At 43.9% G+C, this 22237-nt stretch overlaps 1 protein-coding gene across 2 annotated transcripts; it reads left to right on the top strand.

Moving 5' to 3' along the window:
• The first annotated feature begins 3598 nt into the window (after window positions 1-3598).
• Window positions 3599-21372, top strand: mn1b (MN1 proto-oncogene, transcriptional regulator b). Of its 2 annotated transcripts, XM_023393911.2 has the most exons (3): window positions 3599-4471; window positions 4582-8169; window positions 19687-21372. In XM_023393911.2, exons 2-3 carry the CDS (start codon window positions 4632-4634, stop codon window positions 19935-19937), a joined length of 3789 nt encoding a protein of 1262 aa, XP_023249679.1. In that variant the 5' UTR covers window positions 3599-4471; window positions 4582-4631; the 3' UTR covers window positions 19938-21372. The 2 variants fall into 2 exon arrangements, with proteins under 2 accessions (XP_023249679.1, XP_023249678.1); XM_023393910.2 differs by having other exon boundaries at window positions 3599-8169.
• The last annotated feature ends 865 nt before the right edge of the window (window positions 21373-22237 follow it).

The following is a 22237-nucleotide window of genomic DNA, read 5'->3' as shown; positions in this document are numbered from 1 at the left end:
TCCCCCCCCCTCCCCCCTCCCCCCCCCCAACGAGGGAAGGAACTGTCTCTTTGGGCAACCCCCACAGTAATATATGTCTATAGGAGGAAAAGCTTAACACCATGAATTAAGAGTAGAGAGGGGCATCCACTTCTGCTATCTTTTCCTATTGAGTAAAATATTGAGACAAATTGAGTGCTAAATCACTGCAGAGAAGTGTGGTATTGTGACAGTGCTTGAAAGCCTGTAGACTGTCCATTGTCATGACGTCGCCTGAGCTGCAGCTCTGAGCTGCATTTATCATCACTGGGGACTCAGGGGGAAAGAGACCATGCCATCGGTTTGTCATACTTAACTTGTCTGTCTCCATTTGAGAGGACTGTAGACAGAGCTAGCAGGAACTGTATCACAGGGGTATTAGTATTACAGTCGGATAGAACAATATCTTGATTTTTTTTTTTCTGCTGTTGAACTGCAGAATACTTGTTTCTAGTGCTGTTAATGGGATTTTGTGATACACCAGTCCTTTTATCGGTTGAGAAGTGAACATGAATTGTGCTATTTCTAAGGGGCTTCACAGAGCAGTGATGGCAGACACAGCTGAAACAGTTTGATATGCACACACTTTTGTGTTTGTCTCTAATGATGCTGCATCGAGCTGGCTCTCAGATATGGAGGCGGTCCTCCAGCAAGGTGATACTGAGACAGTGTGATCTTTTTTAGCAACACACCACACAAGCAACAGCAGCCTTCAGAACGTCTCAGCAACTCAACATGCTTCTCCTTCCCTCTCTAGAAGACAGGTACTTTACACCATGTCTCCTTCAAAACACAATCACTGTCTATCCCTGCCTCCTCGCTCTGAGCTGCTGTCCTCTCAGCTGCAAGCAGTGCATATCCACACCTCCAAAGTTCCAAATATACACACTTCCCAGCACCTTTCAGTGCCTTGTCCTGACCTGTTTCCAGCCTCACCCTTGACATACAGCCTTCCCCTCAAGCTGCAGGGCTGGGTATATTGTTTACCTCTGTAAGCCAGCAGTTGTGGGATACAGAGCCGCTTATTTCTTTACACACAGCTTAGCTAAAATTACCATCTCATGGAGGCTACTCCATGCGTTAGCTGAAACACCCACAACATGAAAATGAAGTGTACAATACCTACATTTATCGGGAAAAATCATACACATACATCATAGTATTCCTTCCCATTTACCTCAACCAGAACAAAAGGAAACTAATACTGGTTCCCAGAGGCTTCCCTTAAAATAACAAGACTGATTTAGTGGGGTTGAAAAATCTTTTTTTTTTTTTTTTTCAAAATAAAACTGTACTGCTTTTAGTAAAAATATAAGTTTTAACTATTTTTGATAAAGGATTAGCAGTAAATTATTCTATATGTATAATGTAAATATATATTAATTATATAAACCACAGTGTAATTTGTTTGCTTTATACTTATATTTGCATTTAAATTTAGTCTTTACAGTATATACTAGTTCAGAGCTATAACCTCGTATTATGTAAAACTATTTTCTGAGAGCTTCAGCATCAAAGTGGCCAATTATCCGCCACTCTCACTGACGCCAGCCGCTAGGTGGCACTGTGTCTGTTTGGTAAAAGTCCTCTTGGTTCTCCCCCCTCCCATCCCTCCACCCCACCTAAAGGTACAGAGCTGTCTGACAGCAAATTCTCTAAATGCCCACTGTCCACAATGTCGGAAAGATATAATATAGAGTTCTCCTTTCACCAAAGAAAACATCCATGGTGGTGAATGAAAGTACATTTTAATCCCACATGTTTCCTTTATTTCAAATAATTACACAGTTCTCTTAATCTTAGGAGGGAAAGACACCCCCTCGCATACACACACAATCCTGGATCCATTGCAGACTAAAGCACATTTGGAATATTTTTAAATTGGCTACATATCTCTGTCTCTTTTTTAAAAAAAAAAAGTGGTTATAAAATCCGCACAGGAAAATGAATATGAACTCGGCCATGTCAAAATTCACGAGAAGAGCAAGAGCCAAGGTATCCCAAAAATTCGCAAGGGATTAAATACATACACTTAAAGACCTACACACAAAGACAGTCTGATATGAGAGCTACAGACAATGTTAAAACGCATTCTGAATTACATAACGGCACATAAAACACATACCTATGAAAAAGTATAGGCTATCATAAAATTAAAATGTATCAAAAAGTGGGTTATTAGTCTTAATCGAATACAATTAGGACATTAATTAGTGTCATACACACAGTATTTAGGCTGACTTTGTTATATTGGAACCTTTGTGTCTCAAACTTACATAAACAGGAAAATAGGCTATTTTCTATTATTTCATGTCTAATCTTTGGTTACAGCTCCATTTAACCCTACACCATAATCTTGGCTAATATTACCCAGGCATACAGTTAATTAATTCATCAAGTTAATTATTCTAATTTGGCCGTGCAAAATGTTCTATTTTACAGACTATAATACTAAGAGAATGCTATTGATTATCGGAACCGAGGCTCAATATCATCCACATGATTTAGTTCAGATGGTCTTTTAAGGAGGATTTTTCCCTTTGGGACTTATAGGTTCACACTCAAAGACAGGGGCAGGTTTGATTGGTCACAGGGGTGTGATGACCACACTTTATGATATCAGTCTAATTTATACCTTCATCCCAGCATCAATATCAGCTTTAGATATATTTAGGCTACATTTCTGATAGGACAGGGAGTCGTTTCTCAGTCAGCACGTGCTATAGGCCAACCTAATGAGGCCAGGATGGGACGATTTCACTATTCGGCATTGATTGTGAGTGAGGTCTCACATTAAAAGCTGTGGCCTGTTCGTCCAAAAAAAAAAAACTGCTTACGCATGAGAACAAGTCTAACATCCGGCTCGTGACCTCAGCGTTGGTGAGTGACACCGATTCATCTGACGTGACTGTGTCCAAGTTATAAACACGAACAACTAGTTGATCATCTAGTCGTTCAAGCTTGTTAGTGATTTAACTATATGACGATATGTCTGTTTTCCATCGCATATTGCATTGTGTGTTGTTGAACACATGTTGCAATGGAGATGACACGGGTCCACTGAAGTTCTGGTCACTGCATGGATCAGTGCAAGGGCGAGAAAAAGTTTGTTCATATGTGAAGAGATCTAAACTACATGAAAAAAAACAAAGTGCAGAATTTCACTTGGAGCACTGTTCTAGAGGATATGAGAGTTGCAGGAGTGTTTCCTCACCTAGGCGGTTGTAGACAAAAAAATCAGTGGTATAATGAACAAAGAGGTTAATGCGATCCCTCCGGAACAGAAATATTTTTATGTGCTAGACAGCATCCAGATCAAATCTGATGGCTGGTTTTATTGTGAAAATACTGCGCTATCTGTTTAGGTCAAAACATTACATTTTAAGTGAAATCCATTTTTATGATCTGATTTACACTGAAGCGTTTACAATCTCATTCAGTCTGCGGACCACCTTAAAAGCGTTTGTCCCGCCCTCGATGCTTTCTTTGGCCGCTCTGATTGGCTGAGGCCTCATGCATGGAAGTGGCTGCAGAAATGCAAAACTTGTTGCTGGCTCCTCTGGACGCGTTGATCTCACACAGCGCCAAGCGGCAGAGCGGAGTGTGAGTGTATCAGTGAATCGCTCAGACCACAGCAGACAAGACTCGGTAACAAAAAAAAACGGAGGGACGCACATTAGGAACGAGACGCGCTGGAAAGGACTTAACGGCACGGCGCTTCGCTGCAAGGCGCATGACCGGCAGCGGGTGAAGGATGCTGTCAAGCCGCTCCGTCGTGGTGGAGTGCGGGTAGTGCACGCCGCGCTGCTCCGGGTCCAGGTCGCGTAAACGGACGCTCCGGTTCTCCGGCGCCTGGGTTGGAGAACCGTGTTTGTGGACTTTTCCGTCACACTGGACTTCTAGCCTCACGCCTGCTCAGCAATTGCCGAGATTTTTGAGGGAGATCGGTGGGCAGTATATTTATTTAAAGAAAGATTTTTCCCCTCATAGCCACAGAGGTAGTTTGAACTACACGGCTCCAGTTGGACTTTTCCCCGTGTTTCCAGTATGGGACCTTCTACAAAAAGTCGCTCTGGGACATTTGACATTGGACTGGAATAATGAATTAGCTGACAGAAATTGTCATATTCCCTGTTCGATCGCTCCAGTTCTTCATCGCTCTCCTTTTTATTTTGTTAGCGAGATGTTTCGTGTCATGTTCGCCCTGAAGAAATGCGCACAGAAAAACTTTGGAATATGATAAATCGCTCCTGCAGCAAGTTAAATAGCACTGTTTTGTATTTGTCTGCTTAATCAAAGACAAAAAGAAGAGCAGTCAAGTGCACGCGCAAAATCCAGGACAGGGACACAGTTTACGTGCGTATTTGGACACAGTCTGTCCCCTCTCTCCTCCGCGTCCTTGGAGAAGTTGAAAAACAAAAACAATTGATCCACAACAATGAGAACTTATCCGGTGAGTTTCAGCATTTAAAGTAGATAGAGTAGTTTGTTCAGCAGTGTTATACAAACATTTGAATCGTTTCTTCTATATCCTTTTTTTTTTCTTTTTGCTTTTGGGGACAGACGGAAAAACTGGCAAACTGGCCGTCATGTGGGATTGATTGCAAGGGAGTATGTTTGGGCTGGAGCAGTTTGGTTCTCAGATTAATAGCAGAAACCCTGGCCAGTCAGAGAGAAACATAAACCAACCTAGATTGAACATGGGCTCCCATTATAAAAGCCCAGGTTTTCATGCTGGAGGCCCGCCGGGAGCCGTGGAACCCGCCATGGGCCCTCTGAGCGAGCCGCAAATGCTCGGGCTCAATATGAATATGAACGGAGAGCAGTACGGGGGCTTTCACCCGCGGGGCCACTCGGACATGCATGCGGGCGGCGGACTTCAGCAGCAGCAGCAGCAGCAGCAAGGACCCATGCATGGATTTTTTAACAACCAGCAACCTCATCAAGGACACCCCCACGGCCATCAACCTCACCCCCACCAACATCACCCTCATTTCAGTGGGAATTTTGGCGGCCCGGAGCCAGGGTCATCATGCCTGCATGGTGGCAGGCTAATGGGCTACAACAACAATGGCATGGGACCACAGCAGGGCTTTGGAGAAGGATTTGATCCTCTCGCTGAGGGACAGGCAGGGGATGGCTTTCCCCAGCAGCAGCAGCAGCAGCAACAGCGGCCTGGTAACATGCCTGACTTTCAACATCACGGGCCTCCCAGTGGCAGCCACGCTGTCCCTGCCCCCTGTCTACCCCTTGACCAGTCGCCTAACAGAGCAGCATCCTTCCATGGCCTCCCGTCCTCTTCATCCTCCTCCTCTGAGTCTCATGGGCTGGAGCCTCGGCGGATGCCAAACCAGGGAGCTGTAGAGGGATTAGAGTATAACTTCCCCAGTGAGCCACCATCTGGACATTTTGATGTACCTGTTTTTTCCCCATCAGAATCAGAATCTCAGTTACCACATTTTGGGCCAGGAAGGCCAGTTCCCAGCGGAAATTTCCCAGGGAACCCTGGCATGCCACGGACACCAGGTATGCAGGGCATCTCTAAGGGACACCAGCCACCACCACAGCCCCAGCAGCCTCAGCATGGAGTGTTTTTTGAGCGGTTTGGAAATGGCCGGAAGGTGCCCGTGGGAATGGAGCCGGGGGTCAGTGCGAGGCATCCTCTCATGCAGCAGCAACAACAGGCTAGCTTGATAGCCAGACAGAACTCATGCCCCCCTGGCCTCCCCCGACCCCCTCAGGCTGAGCCCGGCTCTACTAACCCTAACATTCTGGACGGAGGGGTCATGATGCCTGGCCAACACAACCAGTTTGAATATCCCATTCACAGACTGGAAAATAGGGGTCTGCACCCCTATGGGGACCCCATGTTTAATATGCAACAGCCAGCTCCTCCTCCCTCTCAACAGCCCCCAAATCAGAGGCTGCAACACTTTGACTCTCCTTATATGAACATGGCGAAAAGGCCTAGATTTGACTTTCCTAATGCGCATGGGGGTGAAAGCTGGTGTGGTGGTATGGATAACCACCTCTCTCCCTCTGCCTACCCCGGCCTGCCTGGAGAGTTCACCCCACCTGTGAGTGAAGGTTTCCCACCAGGTCCCCTGCAGCATCCGGGGCCCGAGCAGCAGTCTCTGCAGCAGCGCCAGAACGCAGCAATGATGATAAAACAGATGGCCTCTCGCAACCAGCAGCAGAGGATGAGACAGCCCAGTCTGCAGCAGCTGGGTCACCACGGCGATGTACCTCCTGGCCCAATGGCTCACGGAGGCCCAGTCGGGAGCATGCCTCAGCCCAACTTTGACAGGGAGAATGGTGGCAGGATGCCCAACATTGATGGACAAAATCCTCATGTCACTCAGGAGAACTCCTGGTTCCAGGGGTCCCACCCACCGGGGGAGATGATGTCACGGCGTATGGGTGGAGCGGGTAATGAATCGGGGCCCCATGACATGGGGCTACAGCAGAACGGGGCTGGGATGATGTTTAGGCCGGGCATGGGCATGCAGGAGCCCATGAGAATACCAGGAGACGGGCATGTGCAGGCTCTCCACTCTCCGGGCATGCACTCACAGTTCAGCGGCAACATGGGCAACCTCTCACAAATGCAGTCTCCAGGAGCAGGAACAGGGCATCCGAATGCACCAGCAGAGAGGCGGCCAGCTGACTTCCCTGCACCTCCAATGGGAGCACAGCCAACGTTTCCCTATGGAGGGGCTAACCGTCAGGGGCCAGCCCACAGCGCTCCCCAGGGGGTGAGCACCTCACCGGGGAGCTACCCTCCTCAGTCTGAGTTCCCCTCAGGCCAGCGGTCGTCTGTTAGTAAGCTTGGAGCTCTGTCCCTCGGGAACTTCAGCAAAACCAGCACTAAAGACAGTGTTTTCGGCCAGAGCTGTCTGGCGGCCCTTTCCACGGCCTGCCAGAACATGATCGCTAGCCTAGGGGCCCCCAATCTTAACGTAACATTCAACAAGAAGAACCAAAATGAGGGCAAGCGAAAACTGAGTCAGACAGAGCAGGACATTAATAGCAGCACATCTAATGGGACTGGCAGTGCTGGTCCTGAATATTTTCAGAGCAGCACTTCCCAGAACAGCCAGATGCCTGGCACCGGGAATAGCAACTCTAAGCCTGCAAGTCAAAGCCAGACGGTGCAGGGGGAAGCCAGTGCCCTCTCCCCAAATTACAACATGGACGCTACCCCATGCAGTGAGGGGAAGGCAACAACAGGGAGTGGGAGAGGGAGAGGGAGGAGAAAAAGAGACAGTGGACATGTGAGCCCTGGAATTTTTTTTTCCTCTGACAATGGTAACCCTGTTGTAAGTCCAGGCCAGCAGACCCCCTCGGCTGGCGTTGGGGAGAGGGGTGGGGGCACGCCCCATGAGAAACACCTCCAATCACCCTCTTGGGGAAAAGGAGGCGACCTAATGTTGGGGGACCAGGCTGACCTGATGTCTTCTTTGGACAGTGGCATTCAAAGTGTCGCCAAGTCTGACAGTAGCTCACCACGAGTGGACTTTCCAGACGATGTCAGCACCCACTATGGCAACGAGGATGAGGTGTCCTCCAGCTCAGATGCAGGAGGGGCCTCAGCCACCAAGCCTAACCGCAGCCCTATGATCACCGGCTCACCCAAAATGCAGAGGAGTGACCATGGGCTGATAAATGGACAGAAGCCCATAGGCATGGGCATTAACAATCATACTACCTCGACACCAGACAGCTACGGACTGAATGCTGGTGGGGGCACAGGGGCCAGTGGGGTGAGCCACCCGGGCACTCCTGGGGTGGAGCAGGTACGCACCCCATCCAGCACCTCCGGCCAGGAAGAAATCCATCCTCTGGAGATTCTGCAGGCCCAGATCCAGCTACAGCGGCAACAATTCAGCATCTCTGAGGACCAGCCCCTGGCCATGAAGAATGGCAAAAAGAATGGCGACTGTCCCTCTCAGAACGGAGACAATGAGCTGGCGAGCTGCAGCCCGGATGCTGGGAAGGGCTCAATGGGCACTATTGACCTTGACACCCTCATGGCAGAGCAGCACGCCACCTGGTACGTGCCCAGTGACAAGGCCATGATGGATGGGTCAGAGGATGACAAGGCCATGGGACCCTGGGAAAAAAATAAGAGCCAAAACAACAGTAAAGAAGGTAATCAACTAGTCTTCATTCTTTTGGTTCTATTCTAACTACTTCTCCTTTTGTCTTTCTCTCACCCTCTGTGTCTAAAACTCACTCTCTCACACATGCAACTCAGGCCACACCAACTGATCAGTGTTGCTCATAAAATTAGTATATTTTCATTCTTAAAATGCTATTTACTTTATCTGAAATGCAGCGTGACACCACAGACATAATATGTGAAATGCTTTGGTAACGCTGATAATAAAGGACCTTATGTCCACATCGTGCGGCCAGACAGCAGCCGCCTCTGTTAACTAGTCTCTAACGTCTCTTTGAATTTACAGATTTAGGATATAGGAAGATAATTAATTTAATTCAAGGCTTTATTAAGAAAAAAAGACTGATGTGGTATTTTTTTCTTGTTAAATTGAGTCCGTACTGAGGAATGTAAAGAATGATTATCAGAGCGGTTTTAAATGCCATCTGACTGAACACAGGAAACCTTGTACCTTCTCTACAACGTATTTTTTTTATAGGTTTCTTCATTGTAGAGGCACTTCAAAACAACAGCTCAAGAAAAGTAAACATTTCCTGTGGTTCTTTATCTCGGTTTTCAGGGTGAACAACTACATTGAGAAGATTAATAGCTTTTTGAGGATATGCGTTTGCGCAGCGGGGTTTCCCTCGCCTTGTTACGTGTTTGTTTTTGTTATTACCATGGGATAATAGTGGATTGATTTTAGATTGGCAGGGCAGGATTTCAAGGATTAAATATCATGGTGACATTTTACAGCCTTTCACTTTTCGATTTATTTTCTGTAGGAAACTGTGGATTTATAAAACTTTTAATACCATTTAGTATTTAGTTTAAAAATGTGGTTTGTCTATTGTTAAACCATTTGTGAATATTTATTTTCACTTTGAAATGATTTATTATTTTTATTATCTAACCCAGTCAGAGTAAAATATTTTTGGAATTAAAGCGAGAGTCTCTTACAAACACAGGTTTAATAAAGGGAAATGTTAAATCTTCTGGCCTAAAGGCATAGAGGCAGATTTTCTTCTAGACGGAGAGATATTGTTACGATCTGCAAATGTAGCTTCATACAAGCAGTTTTATCTCAATGTTTTTATGGTGGCTGTAAATCAAAATGCAGATAACTAATTTTACTGTAACGTTGTTCAGCTGCGGATTAGTTTTTCCTTATATTACTTCTCCTTCCTTCCTCTTCTTCTTCTTCTTCTTATAATAATAATAATTACAATAATGATAAATAATGATAATAATGTTTTATTCATTTTATTATTGCTTCATTATTTTATTATTTTAATAATACTTTGTATGCAGCAATTATAATAGAAAACGAGTCGTTTGCATTATTATGCATTATAATTGCAGAATCAGTGTAGTCGTAAGCTGTGTATCAGAATATGTCAGTTTTATATTTATTTTGTCGTTTTTTCCCTCTTGTGTTTCTTGTCTTCTTTTTTCCGTTGGCTTTATTCAAATCATTTCAAACCAAACCAAGACAGAGATGTCTGACGTGGCTACATAAAAAAATTTGAAAGAGCGACCCACTGTAAAGGTTAAGATACCAAAAGGCCTGTGGATGTATGGATGTATAATAATGTTTGTGTGTGTATATATATATATAAAATATATATATATACATATGTATATATATATATATATATATATATATATATATATATGTGGAAAGCGCTCAGCGCGTTTGGAGCGCCTCTTTGTTCTGATCAGTGCGGGTGCAGAGAGGGGCGGGGGCGCGCACCGCGCCGAGTCTGGACTCCAGGCGCATTGTTTATATGAGACTGAGCACAGGGTGTCGGGTGGTAGCACTAAAAACTATGACATGAAGGAACACTGTGAATGACCAGTTCGGCTGATGCGGTAAGCTAATATCATTGGTCACTCTCATTATAAATGAAGAGAAAAATAACAGGCAATGAAGATATTAATTTGAGGCAGAATGATCAAACTATAGCACATCCCTCCATCCAGCTATTTGATTTCTATTTGATTGCTCTCAACTGGTCCTTTCAGCTAATTTAACTGACAAAATGACAAGGTCATTGAACATTGTGGCTTTTTTTGTCCCCATGATTTCCTCCGTTGTCATTTTCAAAGGAGGTAACTGGGTTCTGTTAATTTATAAAAATAAGAATCTGAACAAAACAACAAAAAACAGAGCTGTGGGGGTTTGTTGAAAAGAAAAAACTCCCTGATGCCAGGGAGTGATGATCATTACTTTTGATAATGATTAATGAGTATTCTTTTGAGTAGGAAACCCAGCACTGATAAGCAGTCAGCCACACTCACCCTGTTGCATTCACTGTCTTCATTTCTCTGGGGCTGATAGCACATTTAACATCACAAATTCACAAAAACAGCAGAATAGTCTATTTTCTGCTCTCTTTTCCCCTCCTCTCCTCACTCCTTCTCTCTCCTCTCCTCTCCTCCCTCTCTTCTCCTCTCCTCTCCTCTCCTCTCCTCTCCTCTCCTCTCCTCTCCTCTCCTCTCCTCTCTCAGCCCTCCCTGCATGGACAGCAGGCATGCAGCTCTGGAGCGATCGATAGCTAGTTAGCACAAATCACGGCTCCTGACAGTTTCTCATTTGAGTGCTTCAGACAGCAAAGATGAAAAAAGGGTGGAGGTGTATTTGGGAGGGGAGGGGGATTTTGAGATTGAATTTGATGCTTAGGCTACACAGAAGGGAGCAAAATAACATAATAATTTAAGATACCCTAAGTCATAGTAGTTCCATAAGAGCCAACATCCCACTGGCTTTTCACACTGCAAAAAATATCCACCTTAACCAGTTAGTCTGGTTTTCAGTCTTCAATCTTCTGCCATTGGGGAGCTCGTGTCAGTGAGACTAATTTAAAATAAACCGGGCCAATCCATTAGTTCATTAACACTAAACGTAACTTGGTCAAGAAAATTCTTTAAAGACGATTATTTACATTAGGTTAAAGTGAGTTTATGTAATTCCAACGACAGTGGAAATAATTTTCCCTCTTATGAGTTTAAATAACATTTTAATCATCAGCACGATATGACATAACCTGTTAAGATAGTTTTTACTGTTTAACTGTTACAGAAGTCTAAAGTACAGGCTGAGAAGTGAAGTGTGTCTTCTGAGGTGGCAGATATAATATTTTTTTTTTCTCCCAGGTGAAACGGTTTTCTACCCGTCAACTTCCAAAAACTGCTCTTGTCAAAGCCATTTCGTTTACATATACAGCAGATGCCTTATTTTGCTCTCTCAGGAGTGTTGTTGAATTATGCATAAATTATTTTCATTCTTACACAATAAGCACTATATCAGGTTACTCAGTTCAATATTGATATACAGTAATTAATACATAGCTTTACACACAAATATCTTATTTTAAATAGCTAATTAAAAATGAAAATGTAATTGTAAATGCATTTACATTTAATTTATTGAGATTATAAGCAGAACTGAGTGCTTTCTCGTTTTAATTTACAGACAAATTGAATTTAGTTGTCAGGCATTCAACTTTATGTGCGGTTATCAGATTCTGGTTAGAGTTGAAGTTTTGTCCTGAGATATTAATACATGATACGTATTTGTTTTGTTTTTTGTTTTTTTTCCTTTTTATTTATTAATTTATTTTTTAGTTTAGTCAGTGTTTCAGTCGCTCAGTGCAGCTCCACCAAAAAACACTGTGAAACTTCAGAGGGACCCCAGATCATTTTGGTGCCAGGTGTGTTTGTATTAGCGCTGGAGAGCAGGAGAAACTACAGGAGCCACTAATCTTGCTATGATATGAGTAAGACACAGGGCAGAAATTCAACACTGTGTTTGCTGCAACCTTCCTCTGAGTGTTTGAACGTGCGGACAAATAAAAGTTAAATTGTGCCTATTTCTGGGGGAGCTGCACTCACAAAGTGCTGCTGCGTGTTCACCCAGTGCATCCCAGCTCACCCTCTCTGTGGTCCCTGTGTGCCTGTTTAAAGTGAGCCGTGCTGCACTAATGGCCCCCTTCGGACCCCATATTTGGCCTGCTCGCTCTGTGACAGCACGTAGCTTAAGTTTTTCCACTAAGGTGCAGTTATACCTGCCGCTGTAAGCTCACACCCTGCAGATCTTTGAGTGCCACACGACGTCTTCCGCTCACAAGGAGTTGAGTTGCACACGAGCAACTTCACTTGCACGGTGTCAGTTAATATTATTTCCCCTTTTTTAAAAAAAAATTATTTTACGCTCTTCCTCTTCCGTTCCCTTCTGTATATCTTAGCCAGAAGCTGACCGTTCATTTGGAAACTCATGTATAGTCTTGATAACAGGCCACCAGCAGGCGTAGGAAGTGATTCAGTTATTTTTATTTTTACTTTTCACAGTTTTTGCCACATACACTTGAGTGACTTTCTTTCTTTATCAGCACACTTAAAACACTTCACAGTTGACCCCGAGGAACAGTTTCACTCTTCACTCTCAATAATCAGTCCTTAAACAGCTCTAATAATGATCAAATCTCTGTCGCTCTGACTTTGACAGGTTTGAAAAGAAGGAACTTGCATCTTATCACACCTACTAGAAAGCACTTAAATCCACAGAAAGAGCCGTATTGATATTCTACCATGGAGAACAATCCTGTGAGACTACCTGGCTTTGACATTTCAGAGCGACAACAACCCCACAAATCACACCAGTAATTTCTATTTCCTTTTCCTAAAAAAAGAAGAAAGTGACTGGCACATGCTTGAATGTGAGAAAAAAAAAAAAAAAACAGCTCGAGGCCGTCTGTGTTCTTTACCTGTCATTGCAAGGTGTTTCATATTGACTTTTTCAACAACACACATCTACCAAGCCTCCCACGTACTCCTGGACTGCAGTAATGATAATCATTATGATAATCATAGCAATTAGCCTTGGTAATATTGTTTCCAAAAGTCATAATTCATCCTCACGCAACTCCTGTAAGATGACTTGGTTATTGACAGGTTCATCGGGGCTGCAAACAACTGCTAGTTTATGTCTGTACGTGCTGATTTCAGCAACATAAATACTTAACTGCAGTGACAAAGCAACATCTTAGAGACTCCCTATAATGGGGAAGGAGAAAATAACACTATTTCTACTGTTATCATGTTATATTTTTCTTCTTGCTGTATGTTTGGGATTGTACGCATCTATGTGTGTGTGTGTGCCTGTGCTGGTATGCACGTGAGTATGTGACGAAGGGCAGGTTTGTAGACACTGCAACTTGATAGTGTGGATTTGTCAGCTGTAGACATAAAGTTTGATTTATTTAGACTCGGTGTCAGGCTCTCACGGCTTCAGCCTCCCGATCTCAGGTGTCTCGCTCGGTGGAACACGCTCGCTTAATTCTAATGTGTTGAAAATATTTAAGAGTATTTACTTGACTTGTAAATAGTGAAGGACTGAAAAATGCCTATCACGCATTTAAAGTGACAGTGTTTGTGCGTGCATGTTTGTTTATGTGCTCGGTGTGTGTGTGTGTGTGCGCCATGTTCCTGGGTTTTTTGCAAGACATTGAGCAGTACTGACAGTCAAAGGAAGCCTATTAAAGAAGTGTGCTTGTGACTGATGAAGAGAGAAACAGATGAACAAAGGTGTCAGGCCTTTTGCTTTGCTGGATTTTCAACTCTTCAAAATAGCAACTCATCCGGTGTTTTGTTTTCCCTGGGGAAGGGTGTTAGAATAAAATAAAACTTGTCTCAGCATGTGGTAAATATTCTCTTTGGATGCAGCAGAGAATGGGAAGCTGAATTTATCCGGGAGATGCACAGACTGAGGAGTTCCAAACCTTCGATTGTGGATGTATGATGTGACATGCCTCCAAATGTCCAGTGTTTGGTTGAGTGCCTGCGAGAGCGGTCCAAACAAGAAAAAAAGAAAAGAAAAAAAAAGCAGTTGGATACAAAGCTCCTGAAAGGTGTCCTGGGTTCATATGTTACCCATGATACAAGCAATTTTAAAAGGTGTGTGTGTGTGTGTGTGTGTGTGTGTGTGTGTGTGTGTGTGTGTGTGTGTGTGTGTGTGTGCGTGCACCCGTTTTCAGAGGTGCAGATGTTGTCACGCTGCCAGCAGCAGTTATGTTATTTGCCATACAGGTAGTCATCAGGCGCCTTTAATTTGTATTGAGGAATTGACAAATGAGTTATGACACTGGAGCTGTTTCTCCTGGGAGACAGAAGTACAGACTGATGGAGTGAAAGAGAAAGTAACAGAGATGGAGAGAATTTTTTTTTTATTATTTTTTATTTTTCTTGCAGAGAACATCTGTAGTTTCTCACATGAGGCGAGTGGCTGGGTAATAGCTACCATTTGCATTTATGGAAGAGAAAATAATTCAATTCAAAACATTTTCTCCATCACTTTCATGCTCCATGACTATTGTGTATTCTTGTCTGTATCTAGAAATTTCGGAAACATATTTATCCAGATATTAGATATAGATAGATATTTAACTATATCTCTTTAAAATATGTCCCTTCTTAATAACGTAACCTGTTAACACATTTAGGCAAAAGACCCAATACACAATATCACTTTTAAGTATATTTAATTACATCAATTAAAATGATCTGTTTACACTCTTCAGTTCATAATTACACACACACACTATCATTTTTATTCGAAATAAAAGTCTCTGTCATGCAGGTGCGTCTAATCTCAAAATGTTCTCACGTGTAGTTGACCTTTTCCAAAAAGGTGGAGACAGAAAACAAAGTGTGCAGCTCTGTGTTGAAACAAAATAGAGACAGCGAAGTAGATCAATATGTCACTGACTTGGATGACATGCTGGACAGGTCCTGGACATGGTTGTGAGTTATGAAGGAGGCACTAAATCACTTCCCATGTTCTGATTTGTGTCTGGTTTCCTAAGCACTTCTTGTGGCCAGAGGGTGTGTGTGTGTGTGTGTGTGTGTGTGTGTGTGTGTGTGTGTGTGTGTGTGTGTGTGTGTGTGTGTGTGTGTGTGTGTGTGTGTGTGTGTGTGTTGTGGATATGAGTTTGAGGCGATGGGAATGGGTGTGTTGCTGGAGAAAAGGTAACAAACGCTGGGGGCAATGCCTGCCTGGGCAAGTTTCTCTTTTTTTTTCTTCCTCTTTATATTGCAGGCCAGAGAACAGAGAGGAAATTCAAACCAAAATAACCCCTGTGCCCTTGCCTGAGAAATGTGCCCCCCGCTCTCTCCAGATATGCTCCCTGCACTGAGGGAAAGGTCACACTGCACCACTTGGGTGGAGTTGGGGAGGGGGTTGTAGAGAGCCTTACATGCCCCTCACTCACCCTGGGGCACAGGATACCTGGGCTAATACCTCTGTTAGCCCCTTTCTACTTTACATTAAGACTTTCCTGTTGAAGGATATTATCTGATTTTGATTTAATTACCTCTGATCATTTTTTGGCACCGAACTGCATGTCCCGTCATCTCTGACACTGTGGGGAGACATCTTAGGGAGAACCTTAAGGTGTTATATTTCAGCCGGACAGAAACATTTTCCTCAGTGCCGTGTCCCTCCTGGTTAAAATCAGACCTTTTCTCGCCCTCTTTTTTTTTTTTCAAATCAGACTTTTTCTCTGTGGATTGTGACGGCTGTTTTGTGCTGACAAAGACAGAGTCCTCACACAAGCCCATAGTGGTAGTTGTTATGCTAAAGGAATCTGACCTGATGTCACACACTGTCATAGGAGCGGAGGCCTTTGGGTGTTTTTGTCAGTGAGCGGAGCATTCTGATTGGGCTGGTTTGTGTTCAGAGAGGATGGGGTCACGCCCTCGGGAGCACGAGGTTAAAGGTGAAGTGTCGTCATGGAAGTATAGAGCTTGGGATAGAAAGGGCAGAGGCCTGCCGCATGGGATTGTGGGGCCTGGGAAATCAATGTGACGGGGCTGAGGAACTTGCACCAGAAAGAAGCTTTGTGGATTCAGACCTTCTCACGCGCACTTTATTCTCTGTCATTAAAGAAAAACATTTCATTCACTTCCTTTTCTGCTCCACTTATTTCACAAGTACACACAACATCTGTTTCAGCTTCTAAGGTTACTGTCATTATTTTTAGCTGTGACAAAACTAACTGTGCTGCGTCTTTTTAAGATTAATTGAGAAAAATAATTACAAGCTGTAACGCGTATTATTAAATTACTAGACAATACAGTCTCCGAGCAGCCATTGTTTACCTCCCTGCATTGCTCCTAGTGTGTCGAGAGTGTGTGTGTGTGTGTGGTATGACATGTAAACCCGTGTCAGGCCGTCAGCTCCCAGACACATTGGTGTCAACCAGACAACCAGAGCTGTGCGCTGTGCTCCCTGCCTTCATGGCATTCGAAGCTCTACTCATCTCTGTAAATCGTCTCTGGCTGTGTCTGTGAGACAGCTCCCAAACCCTGCTGCTATGTGTTTGTGTGTGTTTGTGTTTGTGTTTGTGTGTGTGTGTGTGTGTGTGTGTGTGTGTGTGTGTGTGTGTGTGTGTGTGTGTGTGTGTGTGTGAGAATCATCACCAGACACTAAATAACAAAGTACAGCACTTGGGGCGAGAGATATAGCGATATAAGTGCATCGCATTAAATTCAGTATTTACTTACCACATCACTGTGGTAATCTTTTCTGGCTGTAATGTGGTTAAGGATATTTAGGTGTATTTGTGGCTCAGCGCAGCTGCTTATGCTGTTACTGTTCCCTTTTTATTAGGTATTTTCCCCCTCGCTTGTTGATGCTAAGCACTTGTTCCCCTCAGATGAATAGGCTATTATTGAGATATTACCGTGGATATGAATTCTACGTTAGTCAATGAACAGCCATAACAAGATAGATCTTATTGAAAAAAAAAAAAAAGATTTCCCTGCTTGTAAAATGTCATGGGGATTTGGGATTTAGACTTGTGTGATGTAGAATTTCACACTGCCGTTTCCACTTTTGAACGAATACGCCGCCATGGATAATGCTTACAATTTAAGTGTAGTGTCTTGATTTTTCCATAAAAATCACATCCCCTGAATCCCCCTTGGCTACCCTGTAATAGTGGGTGATATTTTAATCCTGTGGTGGTCAAGTGTTTGGCTTATTTTACAAGTAGAGGATTTTGTATATGCTGTTAATTGAAAAGTGTGCTGTAAAAAATAGCTCACTCAGAAGGATGCAAGTCTTTGACTTGAAGAGATAATTGACAAATTAATAACAAAAAAAAATCTGTTGACATAATTTAACAAATTGTGTTTTTGGTGCCTAAAAAGATTTTTTTAATATGATCTTATACCTGAACATGAATGTTAGGATTATACAAGTGATAAATCTGAGTGTGTGTATGTTGTCATGTTTGTAATTTGAGCTCTGTTTTCCCCTCTTTTCCTTGCATTGAAGCCGAGTGATGTGTCTAGCTGGGATTGTGTGTGTGCGTTTCAGCATGCACGTTCATATGTATGTGTGTGTGTGTGTGTGTGTGTGTGTGTGTGTGTGTGTGTGTGTGTGTGTGTGTGTGTGTGTGTGTGCGGAGCAGCAGCTGAGGGCTGGTGTGGGCATAGCAGCAGCAGCGGCGGCAGTGGTTGGCGTGTTGTGTGTTTTTGGCTGTGCGTGTTGTCAGTTTGCTGTGTGTCAGCAGTGAGCCAGGGGAACGCTTGGCTGCCTATTCAGGCCGGTGCGGACCCTGCTGTGCCCAGCTAGCATGAGCTGCTGGCGGGTGCTGGAGGGCATAGTGCAGGGAAGAGGGAGTGTGAGTGGGTTGGGGTGGGGGGATGATACTGGCAGGGGGCGGGGATCCGCCATGCTGAGGTGTATGACTGGACCCTCTGGCAAATGTTAGATCTCCTCACCGCCACCACCAACACAGCTTTAAATCCCCCCTCCGCACCCTCAGCCCCCACTTTCACCATGTCTCTAGTCCTTGGGAGGGAGATGGAGAGAGAGAGAGACAGAGAGAGAGACAGAGAGAGAGAGGGAGAAATTTGCAGAGAGCGACAGTGAGAGAGACAAACGAAACGGGGAACAACGGGAGGCTTGGCTGCCTGACCTTTTACCAAATCCCCCCACTTTTCCATTCCAGTGGTTGCAGCCCAGACAGGCTGGGGGGCAAGCCTGCCTCACTGCCTGCATGTCTGCCTGCCTGCTTCTCTTGGTTGTCCTAGCTGCCTGGCTTGGCCTGGCCTGGCCTGGGCTGGCCTTATCTTCTCTGGCTGCGTTTTGTTAACACTGTGTCACTGCTGCCTCAGGGTTTGTGAAAGCAGAGAGGGAGGGAGATGAAAACAGTAAGCAAAGCAAAATAAAAACTGTTTAAGTAGCAGAGAAAGATGAGCTAAAAGGGGGAAATACAGCTGTGGATGATATGCAGGTTGGCGCGGCGCTTCTCTTTTCTCTTAGGTGAGCAGCAGACTGACTGGAGTGTTGTGATCTGCAGCCTCTGTGCCCAGACTGTGTCGTCTATCACAGCCTCTCCCTTCTCTGACACATGTAACTCAGCTTGTCAGAGCTGTTTTCTACCTGTCTCTACACTCAGGCACCTAGTTGTCCCTGCACCTTGAAGCTCTGTGTCTTTGTGCAGCACACTGATCTGTTTCAACCATCCACATGGAGCAAGGCAGTGGTATGTTCTGTGTGGTGGGGAGATGGGAGAATAATCGGACTGATTTTAGTGAGGGATCCGTAACATCTTCACACATATTTCCTCTGTGCTCTGGGCTAGCTTGGAGGCAATACCCAAAGCTCACAATGCAACGCTAGTGTCATAACACGTAGCCCTTCCATTACCTCTTCTGCAGTGCCACTCTATTCTCCTATCTTATTTTGTGTGTCTTTTAAAAACTTTTCTTCATTTCTGTCCTCCTCTCCCTCACCATGCTGCAGTCTGAAGCTCAGCAGATGAAGTGTGACACTGCGCTTTTATGTATAGTTTAGCCAAGCACTTCCTGTCCTCGTCAATCTTCCCCTTGACTAATTTTTTCGTTACACGGCACAAAGTGATTTTTCTCCATATGTGAAGCATGCATCTCAGGCGTCAGCATTAACTCTTTCATGTGACGTATAATCAACCTGCATATGGATTTTCTGGAAGCGTGGTGCAACCATTTAAAATGAGGCTGCACATCTTGGTGACACAGGGTTGATACCGTGGCATATCCATTATACCAGTAAATTGGGTCAAGCAGGGTTAAAGGGCAGTTTTCTCAGCGCCCTTTGACCCTGTGACCGGAGGTCATGCAGGAGTGCTCCAGATTTACACGCCTGACCAAGAGCAAATGAGTGTGTGTATATTTATGTGTGTTTCCACATGTGTATATCAGGCATGAGGAGGTGGAGTGTGAGGAGAGGAAGCTTTGCTTACAGCCTCCTTTTCAGGTTGTATTGATGGGGGGGGGTGGAATAGTGTTGAATTAATTTCACAGTGCAGATTTAGAGTGGGATGTGAAAATGACACTGGTTTAATTAAAAGTGTGTATTTTAAATGGTTCATCTGTATCAGAGAATGCCAGTTGCTTGAAGTTGTTTTTCATTTTTGCACAGTCTTAATTAACCTTTTCCTCTCTGTGCTTGTCTGCAGAATCTGAGCTGTCCCAGAGTAAGGCTGGAGCTGGGGCCCCGGGGGCCGGAGGAGGAGGAGGAGGAGGAGGAGGAGGTGGAGGTGGAGGTGGAGGTGGGAGCAGTGGAGGGAACCACCTGCAGTGCCTGTCTGTCCACTGCACAGATGAGCTGGGGGACAGTAAGGGCAGAGGGGGGCCCGTCTCGTCCTGGCGCTCTCTCCACTCTGATATCTCCAACCGTTTTGGGACATTCGTGGCGGCACTGACTTGAACAAAAAAGCAGGCCCAGCAGGAAGAAGGACAGAAGATTACAAAATAAGAGGAAGGAAAGATTAAGAGACAAATAATGATGATGAGGATGATGACGATAAGGTGTCGATAAAGGCTACTGCGAGCAGCTCTTGCCTGTTCAGGGAGAGAAAGACATTTACACTCATAAATGCAAACATGAAAACAGACACACATACACACACATGCACACACAAACACACACACACACACACACACACACACACGCTCACACACACACACACACACACACACACACGCACCTGTACACATATACACATGCAAATACCATGTTTTTTCTGATACATGCAGTCACACTTTAGGACGCTCTCTCACATACTGCTGGACAATACAGCTGGGGCTCTACTCAACGATGCCCGAATCTGGAAAACCTCAAATCAATATTTTTTTTTAATTTTATTTTCTTTGTTGAAGAAAAATAAAGAAATGTCAAAGGAGGAGAATACAAACCCAGAAGAAGCAGAAGAAGAGATATTCAGTTGTCATTGGTTGTGATTGTATATCAGTGTTGAGTCTTGACCATGGTCTCATAACCTTTACTCTATTGCCAGCTTTCACCTCAGTTATGCTCAAATACAGCTCTAATGTGTCATTAACCTTCCAGTCGAGGCAACTCTACTGTTTGTTGCCCTAAATTTACCTAAAGTACAGAAGTAGGGATACCCCCCCCCCCCCCCACACACACACTCAAACGAGGCCTGTACTGCTGAGCACAGAGAAGCAGAACTAGAGGAAGATGGGAAGAAGGGTGATTATGCATGAATGTAACCAACAATGTTTTGTGAACATGACTTTTTCCCAATTTTAACCTTTATCATTTGCTGCTCTTAATCATTTAAGATTTGTTGTAATTCTCTCCTCTTTATATTGGCAAGAATATTCTTCTCTTCTCTTCTCTTCTCTTCTCTTCTCTTCTCTTCTCTTCTCTTCTCTTCTCTTCTCTTCTCTTCTCTTCTCTTCTCTTCTCTTCTCTTCTCTTCTCTTCTCTTCTCTTCTCTTCTCTTCTCTTCTCTTCTCTTCTCTTCTCTTCTGCTACCGACCTTATGACCTCAACCGCTTATATACAATTCATCCAATGGGAACTGAAAACGGAGGTCAATGGATTGTTTAATAAGGGAATTGAAAAAAAAGACTATTGGTATTGCACATGTATAATAAGAGAAAATTTGCTGTGTGTTAGGCAATCTTGTAATCTTTAAATAAAGCTTCTGTTGAATTTGAATTTCTGAAACAATAGATGGAGGACTGTGACGGCAATTTACGAACTGATTTTTGTTTTTTTTGTTTTCTTTTTTTAATAATATGTAAAGTGCAGTCGTCTGTTTTCCTGCATATTGTATATATCTGTATATGTTTTATTGAGTAACTAAATAACAATAAATATGACGTTAAAGGTGGCTTTTGTGTTTACTTTGGTAGTTGGCTTTATTCTATATAGTACTCCAAGAAATTGTCAAGCAAGGCAGACATGAAATCAAAAATGACTGTGTAGTTTAGTATTTCGTGCCGAGTATAAGACACTTAAATATTTTCTATTCAAAGAATATTCACCTCTGTAGAATACTTTGTACCCCGAGGATCACTGGTGAATTACAGAGGTGACTGTATATTCCAAGTGACAGATATGACAGGGATGTTGTGAACTGATGCACACTACCTGACAAGCGTGCAGGAACCTGCGCCATATTAAAGCCAGAAGCAGCAGCATCAGGAATACTAGAAAATGTGGTTTCCTGGTAGATTAGGAAGAAGAAGACGATTAATTCCGTGTTCCACCTGCTCACAACCTGTGTCGCGTGTTATGTGCCCATCATGTCTGAATGTTTGCTTCAGTCCAGGCCTCTCCTTCTTCACTTCAAAATATTGATTATATATACAATATATATATATATTATTGGTCCAAGTATACAACCAAAATGAAAAGTCAAATCTTTATCTTTTCTGCAAATATTTGGCAATTTTTATAACAGGCTTTTTAAGACTCCTCTAACTTTTCTGTTTTCATCATCATCTCTGTTGTTTTTGGCTGCCCAGCACCATCTTGCGACCTCCTTTTCCTGCAGTCCCATGCACACACACAAACAGGCACACGCATACACACACATCTCCCGCTTCCCACTCCCCAGGCTCTCTTTGGCTCACCTGCTCTTTATTGGCCATCTGCATGGATGCTTAATGCTAATCAATAACTCCCCTGTGTGCCAACTCGAGGTGGAGACGTCAATGCTACCTAACAGGGCTAGTGATCAACCTGCATCACTG

This window comes from Seriola lalandi, unplaced genomic scaffold (genome assembly GCF_002814215.2).
Source record: "Seriola lalandi dorsalis isolate HSWRI2012SDOR001 ecotype SW California unplaced genomic scaffold, Sedor1 jcf7180002054945, whole genome shotgun sequence".
In the NCBI taxonomy this organism is placed as follows: Eukaryota; Metazoa; Chordata; class Actinopteri; order Carangiformes; family Carangidae; genus Seriola; species Seriola lalandi.
The sequence above is the reverse complement of the archived record's forward strand: the minus strand, read 5'-3'. Positions and strand labels throughout refer to the sequence as shown.